This window comes from Pongo pygmaeus, chromosome 15 (assembly GCF_028885625.2).
Source record: "Pongo pygmaeus isolate AG05252 chromosome 15, NHGRI_mPonPyg2-v2.0_pri, whole genome shotgun sequence".
NCBI lineage: Eukaryota > Metazoa > Chordata > Mammalia > Primates > Hominidae > Pongo > Pongo pygmaeus.
This window is the reverse complement of record NC_072388.2, coordinates 66,516,017-66,528,361: the sequence shown is the minus strand read 5'-3', so window position 1 is coordinate 66,528,361 and position 12,345 is coordinate 66,516,017. Positions and strand designations below refer to the sequence as shown.

The following is a 12,345-nucleotide window of genomic DNA, read 5'->3' as shown; positions in this document are numbered from 1 at the left end:
TAGAAATATATACATGACTTAATGTTTCCAGACTATTGCCACCCTATAAATTAAGCAAAACTGCTTTATGTATCTAGTTGACAGCATTATAACAGTGCAGTGGCACAATCATGGCTCACTGCAGCCTCAACCTCCCAAGTAGTTGGGACACCTGGCTAATTATTTTTTGTAGAAACAGGGTCTCACTATGTTGCCCACGCTGGTCTTGAACCCCTGGGGTAAAGTAATCCTCGTGCCTTGGCCTCCCAGAGTACTGGGATTATAGGTATGAACCACTGTGCCTAGCCCCATGAGTGTCTTTTGGAATAAAATATTGTAGCATGGGAACAGAGACAAGCTATGCCATATATAAGTGCTAGAGGTTATTAACCCCTGCTCTAAGTGGTGTTTTTAGGAAGCAAAGCAGAGAATTGAACTCCCAGGTTCTCTGGCCAATAACCTAAGGACCACTGGCAACATCTAAGATTGCAGATCTGAGAATTAGACCAGTACTGCCTGCCTTTCTGTACTGCCTAAGGTTCTAGCAGGCTGTGGCACTAAGGAGACTGTTTCTCAATGTGAGTTTCTATCCCAGCTAGTCAAGGGTTCTCTATAGCCCTGAACCTTTCAATCTGGGGTCTTTATCTATACCCTAGTTCCATCAGATGGTTACTGAAGCAGTATGATTTGGTAGTTCTTTAAATTTTGGAATGAAGGGTCATTTGAAGTAGCTTTAAAACCAGAAGCTTTCTGACAGAAATGGAAACTTTGCAAACAAGTATGAGTTTTGGAAAAGTAGCCAGTCTTGATAACGTAGAATTCATCTTAGTACTCTTTCCATCAGCCATTCTCATCTAACTGTATCCCCCTTATTAGAAATCCTATCAGGCTCTAGTATAAGACCTACCCTACATAAAGGACCCAAGATATTGTTCAATTTGCAGATTTCTTCAAGAGATCAGCTTTAACTCCAAATTCACAACTCCCAATGAACCAATCTCTTAGAGTGCAAATTACAGCCTTGGTCTTGCCTTCTTATCTTAATCTGCCTTTAGATAACTCAAAGAACTGCATCAGTTTGACAATTTATTCTTGTATTTAATTGTTTAAATATACAATTTTTTACTCATTATTACCTTAGTGTAATTTGGTAAGAGCCATGTCCAAGCATGACTCTAAAGGACTAGATCCTTTTTATAGCATGGCCATATAATTTTTAGCTACAAAAGTTTAAGCAAAAACAAACTCTGCAATGATGTGGAATAGCAGAAAAGATCCTTTGCAGGCAAGAGACTCTCGCATATTTACCTATGTAGTTAACAGGCTGCAGACCTGGTTGCTACATACCTGTATTGTGTATTTCCTCAGCAATATACATGCCTTCTCGATAGGTTAGTCCCCCTACAACAGGAGTTCCTGTGGCTGGAGCCAGTGTAGGGTCAAATGCATCAATATCAAAACTCAGATGGATTGGTCTTTGTCTCCTAGAAAGGAAGAGGATAAAATAATACTTAAAATAATACTTAACTGGTTGTCCTTGGACACTCATCCTTCTTATGGTTGCAACTCCTTGATTTTGTTGCTATTAGTCCTAGTACTTTGTTAATAAAGCTGTTAATACATTTCCAGGTTTCCTATTCTTGGAAGTTACTGAGATTGGCAATATTAACTGCCTACATACCACTTCATGATACTGCCATTTGTTCTGCATTCCTCAGACAGACTAACTCCAATGTTTATTTCTGCCTTACACTGGGTATTAGAACTTCTTATACTAATAACTGTCAATAGAGGGATTTCTTCACTTCTAGATGAGATTGGGCTCTCATCTAGAGACAGTTTAGTTAGACAATTTAAATTAGTCTAATTTAAATTGGCTTGATGTAAGTTATGGTTGCTATTATTCTCTGAATGTAACAGCAGCTGAAGTGAACTCTAATTTTAGGTCTGCAGTTTTAACATCTTCCATTTCTAACTTCATTATAGCCCCAGTGTCCAAAGGCTGAAGCTAACAACTAAGTTTCTTAACAGCTTACAAAATAACATACTACCAGATAACAATCCTGACATTAATCAGCCAGAAGTAAAGACTTGGTATTGGGAAAATGCTCTTAAAACTACCATTTGATTAGTATTCATCTGCCATCTTTCTACACTGCCAAGATTTGCTTAATATAAAACTCAGATGAAACAATTGTGAGGCTGGGAAGAATGGGACAATTGAAACAATAAATGCTTGTCATCTCAGAAGATAAGCATTAAAGATGGAGATAAAGAAAAATTCATGAGACAGAAGATCTAGGCAATGATTTAGAGGAAACCTCCTCCCAAAAACCCCAGAGGAAGAATATGACCTGTGTTTCATATTTTGCCTTTCTGAACTATTTAAAATTATGTGTATATTTTTGCTTTGTATTTTAAAAGTAAAGCTGCTGTCCTCAAGAAACAGGCTAAAAGTGTGTTGCCCATTGGGGGTTTGCCCTGACATCAGTTATAGTTACTTACTTGCCAATCAGCAGATCAAATGTTTGTTCCATGACCTTCTGGATACCAAGTCGATCAATATCTCTCATGGAAAAATACTGGATATCATAGTTCTTTAAAATAAAACTGTAATGAGATATAAAGGAAGGAGTCCTTAGTTAAAAGAGCATTTTTAACAAATGTGTATTTGGGGGAGAGGGTGGGTTTGTTGTAGTGACCTACAATAGACCAAGTTAAGCATCAGCCTTTCAAATAGAACATAATTGGCTAGGACAGGCCCTAAACTTCAGCCAAATGCATCAACTTACTGTTCAGGAGGGTCCACGTCTCTCAGACCAATATACACAATACTTGCAGAAGAGATACAAGGTTTGATCCAGGAAAATCCTGGGAGTTGTGGTACCTATGAAAGGGAGAAATGGACAGGATTAATCAAGAATTCTTGTTCTCACCAAGATCATTATCCTGTGCCTCCCTGGGTATGCAATCTGCTTTCTTCTGCTACCCACAGGGTAAGTTTAGAGCAACACAGGACACACTTGATCTGGGAAGGAGAAGTGACACAAGGTGGAAATGTTTCAGAAGGGCAGCTGAGGAACACAGTATTGCTTTCTCAAGACAAAATCTCTAAGGTTGTCTTAGTTTCTCATTAACTTACCTAGTAGCAGGAATACTGCTGATTAGCCCTTTTCTATCCCGTTGCACATTACTGACTTGTTTACAGATTGGTTCTTGAAGCATAACCTGGTTGCCATCTCAAGTTGCCAACAGCCGACACAGGACTTCTGCTCAATGAATAATCTTTGTAGTGTCCTGGTTTGACTTGGTCCCTCACTAAGGGGAGGGATATACAGATTCTAGTCTGTGCCTAACATGGACTCCCATATCTTCTGAACTGCTCAGAAAAATATTACCCAGAGGTCATCATGGTTTTATTTGTCTTCTAGATCAGTGTGTCTGAGAGTATGGCCTGGGAGCCTGTAACCAAGAAGTCCTCAGGCTGTGGGTATATCAGTCACTATAGTTACTACCCCCTCCTTGCTTTCTTACAAAGAACAGCGACTATGTCCTAGTCTTTATACCCCTAGCATCTGGCAGACTGCCTGGTCCATAATAGTGATGAACAAATGAAGGGGTGGTAATCCACACTCAACCCACCCTTCACCAAAATCTTACTGAACTAGACCAACTCCAGCAAAACCCTGCAAGCCATTCACCTTTCTTTTCATTTTGGCCCACTGACCTTATCCTGTAGTTCTCTGAGGAGAAATGAAACTGGCTGTCCATGGAGATTTCCTGATGAAGTGGTAAGGGGTGTGTTGATGTCAGCATGGGCATCAACCCAGACAACGCAAAGGTCTGGGCAGTGTCGGGCATGGCCACTAATGGTACCGATTGCCAGGCTGCAAAGAACAAATACAATCGTGAAGGCCCTCTGCTTGGCAAACATGACCGATAACAAATGTCCTCAGCCAAAACAACTTATACTCTCTCCACAGGGCAAAGCCAGGGCCTAGACGGAGGCTGGGTTTGGGTGAGGCAAGACCTGTAGTTGTAGTTCCCAAAAATTAACCTTGAGTGATTTAGACAGGAAGAAATATAAAGCCCTAGAGATTCGAAGCTGGTGACTTGCTACCCTGCAGTGTGACAGATGTCACTGCTGTCCCCAAATCCATGTAATTTTATCCATTAGCCCTGGCTCAGAAAAGAACTTCGAATATTTGTTCAATGAATGAAATCAAGTTAAGCCAGGCAAGATGGTGTACACCTGTAATCCTAGCTACTCAAGAGGGTGAGGTGAGAGGATCACATGAGCCCAGGGGTTCAAGACCAGCCTGGGCAAAATAGTGACACCCTGTCTCCAAAAATGAAGAAGAAAAAAAGAAATCTAGGTAAATGGTACAGTCTACAAGTAACGACTCACCAAAATCTGAAAGAAAAGCTCTTGGAGACATTAACAGGGTAAACCAATTAAAGACCTAATTTAGACCACTGAGTAAAAAGATTTATTGCATGTTACCTTATATATATTAGCATGGCATTCAATTTTTTTTTTTTTTTTTTTTTTGAGACAGAGTCTTGCTCTGTTGCCCAGGCTGGAGTGCAGTGGTGCAATCTCAGCTCACTACACCCTCCACCTCCTGGGTTCAAGCTATTTTCCTGCCTCAGCCTCCCGAGTAACTGGGATTACAGGCACATGCCACCATGCCTGGCTAATTTTTTGTATTTTTAGTAGAGACGGGGTTTCAACATGTTGGCCAGGCTGGTCTTGAACTCGATCTCAAGTGATCCACCTGGCTCAGCCTCCCAAAGTGCTAGGATTACAGGCGTGAGCCACCATGCCCAGCCTCAAATATAAGATCTTAAAGTGTATTTCTGTTTTTGCCTTTCCTTGTCCTTGGGCTCTGCTTACATTAGCCAACTGTTCTGTCTCAATTCTAAGAATACACCTGATGAAATAAATGTTGGAAAGCTTCCCAGTAACCAAGGAATTTGACATAGATGGGAAATGCAGCTTAAGCATCTTAGGACTGCAACCATCCTTCTTGGTCAATATAGCATGAGACAGCTATTCTAGGCGCCATGTCCCACACTGGTTGGGTCTTTTGAGGAATAGCATGGTCTAGTGAAAAGGCAGTGGATTAAGTCAGAATACTAGAGTTTTAGTCCTGGAAGAGCTGTGTGACTGAAGACAAAGCATCTAATGTCTTTAGATTTCAGTTTCATTTTCTGTGAGATAGGGATAACAATAATACTTGGCCTGTGTAAATCAGAGTTGCTTCGATGATTAAGGTAGTAATATATGTTATACTACATAAAAGGAGCAGTGACCTAAAAATGCCTCTTCTTGAAAATGTTCAACAGCTATTCAAGTTATGCACTTATCTCTTCCTCTCTAGAATTTCAGATTGCCTAGGCTTTAACATTGAGCTGGTAAGCAGTAACATGGCTGCAATATAGATAGCCACAGGAAAAGAAAACAAGATCTGTGGTAATCACATTGATCAGTGGCCCCCAAACAGTGAGACTTGACCAGAACTCAGACCAGCAGACAGACTAAATAAATTTCCAGAGACCACACTGAGAAAGGAGGCAGGAGACTTCCCGCCCTCTGGTCGATTTAATCGAATGGCCTACTCATCTCAGTAGAGAACCTGGGTGTGACCATTTTCTTCAACCTGAGTCTTTTTTTTTTTTTTTTTTTTCACTCCCAAGGAGGAATCTACCTGCTTCTCCAGATGTAACAAAGATTTCATTTCTGTTCAGTGATCTGAAAAGCTCTCTCAGCACCCCAGGGAAAATAATCACCAGAAGAGTCACACTGGATTTGAATCCCAGCTCTATTTCCTGGTTCTAGTCCTTGGATAAGTTATATTTTCTTTCTTACTTATTTATTTATTTTTAAGAGACCTGACCTCACTGTGTTGCCCAGACTGGCCTCAAACTCCTGGGCTCAAGCAATCCTCCCACCTCAGCCTCCTGAGTAGCTAGGCCTGCAGGCATGCACCACTGTGCCCACCTTGGATAAGTTCTTATATATCTGTCCGTACATGCTTCCAGCAGTAAATGATAAAACCATATCTACCACCTAGCATTGTTAGCAGAATTAACTGAGAATATGTATGGAGTGCTCAATATTCCTAGTACTTCAGTGCCTTCTTCCTACCGAAGATCTTCATTGCTTAGTTCAAATCACATTCCCTTGTGAAATCTATTTTAGTCCAGACTGATCTCTTCCTCCTTTGAAATTCTGTAGAATTCAATATTTTTGTTTATTCCATGTATATTTATTTCATCTAGGCCTTAATATATCACAAATTTCCTGCAATCTCTAGCACTGCTGAGAAAATATCAGAACAGTGCTCAATAAAGTACATGCTGATTCAGGAGGAGACAGGATCAAAGGACTGATTGCATGAGTCACTAGGGTCCATATTGTGGAGGCAGAAAATGAATCCACAGCCGGGCACAGTGGCTCATGCCTGTAATCCCAGCACCTTGGGAGGCCTTGGCAGAAGGATCGCTTTAGCTCAGGAGTTTGAGACCAGTCTGGGCAACATGGCCAAACCCCGTCTCTACAAGAAATAACAAAAATGAGCCAGGCATGGTGGCATGCACCTGTAGTCCCAGCTACTTGGGAGGCTGAGGTAGGAAGATGGCTTGAGCCCAGGAGGCGGAGGTTGCAGTGAGCCGAGAACATGCCACTGTACTCCAGCCTGGGCGACAGAGCCAGACCCTGTCTCAAAAAAAAAAAAAAAAAAAAAAAAGAAAACGTAGTAACATACCAAAGGGGATTTCTAACAGGTCTGTTAGCAGAAATGCTAACAAAAACTCGCAAATTCAGCCTATCGATGGATCTTTCTAATTCTCCAGTCATAAGATAAGTCTCAAGAAAGCTTTCCAGGAGACAAGCATGTTAACACAGTGCCTAGGAACCTTGCCTAGTATACCTCTGAACTTGCTGTGTCTGAATGTACGTATTCTTACTGTACAATGTGTCATACGAAGAAAACCACAGTGCCCCTTGAGCAGCTCAGGATCTTAGACATTTAAATGCTTGCTGTTCATTTTAATATCTACCCTAAAAATTCTGTAGGGTATTTTTCTCCAGATGAAGAAACAGATAAAGAAGCTAAGTGATGAGCCCCAAGCACCATGTAATCCATCCCTTCACCACGCCTGGCTCCCAGCTTACCTGTGGTCTCCTCCCAGTGTGACACAGCTGTAGCCATCCGACACAGCTCTGCTAACCACCTCAGCCAGTTCCTGGTTGGCAAGACCCACTGAGCGTGGATTCACTATCAGGTTGTTGTAGAGATCATCTTTGGGGACTGGAGTAAAACTCAAATCTCCAAAGTCTTTTAGGTGGCAGCCTGGAAGCAAATGAGGGATGACAAGATGAATTTTCTGTGCTATCTCCAACTCTTACTAGCCTGGGCCACAATGATAATATGTGACAAAGTACACATCATAATCATTTTGTCACAGTAAAATTTAAAATGTCAAATGACTGTGGGAAGATTATCTCGATCCTATTATGAACAGTTTTGCAGATGTTGGAAACTGAAACTAAGAGTTATCGATTGACTTAACCCAACAATAAAAAATGGTTAACAATTAGACCTCAGATATCCCAGAGTGACAGATTAGAAATAAAATATCAAAAAGAACCAACAATTTTAAAGAAAATTAAGAACCAACAATTTTAAAGGAAATTAAGTACTATTAATTTAGCAAAAATACACAAAGAGATTCTCATTTTTTTAAACTTTCTTTTTGTAGAAATGGGGTCTTGCTATGTTGCCCCAGCTGGTCTCAAACTTCTGACCTCAACTGATCCTCCCGCCTCATCCTCCCAAAGTGCTGGGATTATGGGCATGAGCCACCTGCCTGGCCAGGAAATTCACATATTATAAACTTTTATAAATAAAAAGCCAATCTGAAACATCCTGAAAGAAATATCTAATATTTATTTATTATTTACAAGATCCCAGGCATTGTTCTAGCTGCTTAACATAAATTCTTATTTAAGATTCAGAAGAATTCTGTGAGGCAACTAAAATGTGCCTATTCGGTGGGTGAGGAAACTGAAGCAAAGAGAAGTAACCGCCCAAGTTACACAGCTGGTAAGTGCCAGAATCAGGATCCAAATCTAGGCCATCTGGCTCCAAAGTTTGTACAGGTTGAGTACCCATTATCCAAAGGCTTGGGACCAGAAGTGTTTTAGATTTTTTATTTTTATTTTTTCAGATTTTGGAATATTTGCATTATATATATATTGAGATATCTTAGGGATGGAACTCAAGTCTAAACACAAAACTTGTGTTTCATACACACTTTATACACATAGCCTGAAGGTAATTTTATATGATATTTTAAATCATCTTGTGCATGAAACAAAGTTTGTGTGCATTGAACCATCAGAAAACAAAGGTGTCACTATCACAGCCACCCATGTGGACAATATGATTGTTTGGCATCACCATCTTCCTGACTCTGAATTTATATGCTACTGATAGGCAGTTATTTTCTTACTTTTTCACACATAAGTACTTAACAGCAGAAAATATGACATGCCATTAATACAGTGTGTTCAGGGTAACTGGTAATGTCATATTGGTGCTCAAAAAGTTTCAGATTTTGGAACATTTCCGATTTTGGATTTCTGGATTAGGGATGCTCAACCTCTATCCTTTACTATGCAATTTGTCTCCTAAGGAATTCCTCATGAGTCCAACACTTTAAGAACTAGTGCTATATTCTCACAGCTTTGAATATTTTCCCACCTAAGTTGGATGCTATGTTTAGGGTGAGGACTAAATAATCTGACTCTATCAAAAAGGGATCTGAACTATCAGAGAACAGAACGTTGACATAGATTGTATTCTTAGGGTCCTGGTATTGGTGAGGAAGGGGCAGTAACAAGATAGACATGGCATATCTTAATATTTGCAGAGATTTGTGTTAAAGGTTTGGATTAAGAGCAGCATGGACTCATCATGAATTTAAATTATAATTTTGAGCTCTACCTCTTGAACCCAAACTCAATCCAAAGCCAAAATTCTGAAGAAATATAAAAATTTGAGGAGCAGTGACCATAACAAAAACCCATGAGGCCAACCAAGGAATTGCCACCGCAAGAGATATTAGAAACAAGACAGAAAACTTTATCCTATTCTTTTTTTCCTCCCCAGCCCTTGTGTCACCCAGACCTATTCTTAAAGGTGAGATACACCTACAGCAAGAATTCTGTATTTATCTTTTGGTCATTACACTTTAAGGAATAGTCATATGAAAGGCCCCAACCTGGAGAAGATCCAGACAACTAGATAAAAAGGTAGCAGAGCAGGGGTAGGAGGAGAAAAATATGACAACAGGCCAAAGACATTGTGAACCAAGAGAAAAATGTGAACCAAATAAAACATCTATAAAAATCTTTTATTTAAAAAAAAAAAAAGACAAAAAGGTATGAGTAAAGTCATTATGGACTTCACCAAATCTCAAAATATGGAGAGGATACTTTAGACTTAAGAGAATGAAAGCTTTAATTAACCTTCAAGTCAGTATCAAGTCTTTCCTCTGTCTGTTGACAACACAATCCGGGACTGCACAGATTTTTTTTTTTTTTTTTTTGAGACAGGGTCTTGCGCTATCACCCAGGCTAGAGTGCAGTGGCACAATCTCGGCTCACTGCAACCTCCACCTCCTGGATTCAAGCAATTCTCCTGCCTCAGCCTCCCAAGTAGCTGGGATTACAGGTGTGCGCCATCAAAGCCGGTGAATTTGTTTTTGTATTTTTAGTAGAGACAGGGTTTCGCCATGTTGGCCAGGCTGGTCTCGAACTCCTGACCTCAAGTGATCCACCTGCCTCGGCCTCCCAAAGTTCTGGGATTACAGGCGTGAGCCACTGCACCCAGCGTACTGTACAGATCTTGAATGGACAATTCCTGGATGTTTTACATTCAGCTCCATGTTTATCTCAGCACTCTCCTTAAATCACATCAACCATTAGGTTCTTACTAGATGTAAGACACCAGGGTATGCCTGGTGTTTCATAATATTAGGTGTACAATTATAAAAGATTTATAATCTTTATAAATTTATATTTTGGTCATTGCACTTTAAGGAATAGTCATATAAAAGGCCCCAAACTGGAGTTAAATAATATTAACTAACTTTTCAGAACTATTTGCCAAGCACTTTCATTCAATCCTCATATGACCAAGAAGAAATACAGGGGAATTAAAGCGCTCAATCCAGTGGATAAGTCACAGAACTTGGGGACTACCCAAGTCCAATTATGCAAACCAGGATGTAGACTCAGATAAACGTGACAGAAAACAGTACTCACTTGTATTAGAAAAAAGCTGCACAAAGCCTAAAAATGAACCTAAAGAGAATTTGGCAATCTTACAGCAACATTCCCAGGAAGAGAGATTGAATTTCATAGAAGGATTTTGGTCGCTAATTCAGGCCACCACTCTGCTCTCCTTACAGGTGCTGGAAGGGTACTAACTTCTGTCGGCGGTTCATCAGATTAATTCCCAACCTGGGTGGTGGATTCTGTCCACATTGTCCAACTCCATTTATTCTGATGCTGTCTCACCAAACAGACTTCTGGCTATTCAGTTGGTTTCCCAAATGCCTTAATATGGGCAAGAGCTTCTAGACAGTGGACACTGGAAGGACTACTGCTTAACATAATTATGCATGGGCATTTTAGTTGATCCAGCATGGTTAGCATGAGTCTGTGGGTCTGAAAGCCTGATGAGCTATGCACTCAGCAACCTTGTGTTTCTGCATCCACAAAGCTAAGGGCCAGCCGCCTCTAAAGGGATTTATACCTTGAGAGGCCCTGCCTGAATGGCCTACCTTCCTGCTCCCAACTCTGCTCTTTCATTTTTCCCCCTAGAATATTCAGGAAGAACCAACTCAACTCTATAATTTGCACAGTTTCAGTGCCAGGTAAGGACTTGGGACAGTGAGTCCTAAAGGAGTCAGGGGAAGTTCACTGAGGATCAGGGGTGTCAAAGAAGAACTCCTGTGACAAATAGTTTGTACTTGCACTGTTTTGCTTTGAAATTCTCTGTAAAATTGGATAACGTGTATAACAGAGGTCCCAAACCTACTCCCTGGGTTTTACTACTGTATCCTTTCAGACTTTAATCATTTTTTTTTCTTTTTTTTGGATTATTTGTAGAGACAGGGTCTCACTGTGTGTTCCAGGCTGGTCACCAACTCCTGGGCTCAAGTAATTCTCCCATCACGGCCTTCTAAAGTGCTAGGATTACAGGTGTGAGCCACCATGCCTGGCCTAGTTATAAGCATAACACATAATACTATTTTAAGTAAGGTTATTAGAGTAAATTAACTGCCATAGCAACTCCCCCAAAATAATGGCTCAAACACAGTTTATTTCTTGTTTGTTTAGCATCCAGGATAGGTATTCCAGGTCAGTAGGAGGCTTTCCTTTATGCAGCAATTCAGAGACCTGGCTTGTGGCTCCCATGCCTAGGACTTTGCCATCTGTGTGGCTAAGTCTAGGTCTCCCCAGGTTCAAGGCAGCAGGAGAGGAAGAAAGCATTGAGAAAGCACACCTCCTCTTTTCAAGACTCTGGCCTGAAAGTGGCACATTACTCCTGCTCACTTTTGGCACTGGCCAGCAAATGCAGGTCTAGCTTATGTCCAGAAGAGAATGCGAATGGATTTTGGTGGACAGCTAGCAATCTATGCCACAATGAGTACTTTTTTATTCTACTGCCATAACCTTTAAGAACAGAATATGAAAGTTGCTCTAGGATTACAAATTTATGTTAAACTATTCTAGTTAATTACAGAACTGAATCAAATACATGATGCCAGCCTGATGTCACCTCTTAAGAACTTTCTCCTCTAATGCCCGCTGTGCCAATAGTATTGGGTACTACCAGTACCCAAAGGACTGGTAGAAAAGAACCCTAGTTCTAGGATTATCTGAACCCTGGTTCTAGTATGATGTTGTAGAAAACATGAATTGTAACCCATCTGCTACAGCTTTTTTTTAAGAGGAGTGAGGAGGCTGATGGGAAGTTAACTTTTTGTAACAGCAGGATGAACTGATTAATATTAAAGCTATTCTTTTTTTTTTTTTTTTTTTTGAGACAGTCTTGCTCTGTCACTCAGGCTGCAGTGCAATGGCATGATCTTGGCTCACTACAACCTCCACCTCCCTGGTTCAAGGGGTTCTGCTGCCTCAGCCTCTGAAGTAGCTGGGATTACAGGCATGCACCACCATGCCCAGCTAATTTTTGTAGCTTTAGTAGAGAGGAGGTTTCGCCATGTTGGTCAGGCTGGTCTCGAACTCCTGACCTCAAGTGATCCTCCCACTTCAGCCTCCCAAAG

At 40.7% G+C, this 12,345-nt stretch overlaps 1 protein-coding gene across 1 annotated transcript in view; it reads right to left on the bottom strand.

Annotated features, from left to right (window-relative positions):
• ARG2 (arginase 2) overlaps nucleotides 1–12,345 on the bottom strand; it is a 33,379-nt gene that overhangs the window by 1,663 nt on the left and 19,371 nt on the right. The window contains exons 3-7 of the mRNA XM_054447661.2: nucleotides 7,160–7,337; nucleotides 3,707–3,866; nucleotides 2,772–2,866; nucleotides 2,485–2,589; nucleotides 1,327–1,463 (exon numbers count right to left, since the gene is read on the bottom strand). Coding sequence (XP_054303636.1) covers nucleotides 1,327–1,463; nucleotides 2,485–2,589; nucleotides 2,772–2,866; nucleotides 3,707–3,866; nucleotides 7,160–7,337 — 675 coding nt within the window. The remainder of the gene's footprint in view (nucleotides 1–1,326; nucleotides 1,464–2,484; nucleotides 2,590–2,771; nucleotides 2,867–3,706; nucleotides 3,867–7,159; nucleotides 7,338–12,345) is intronic.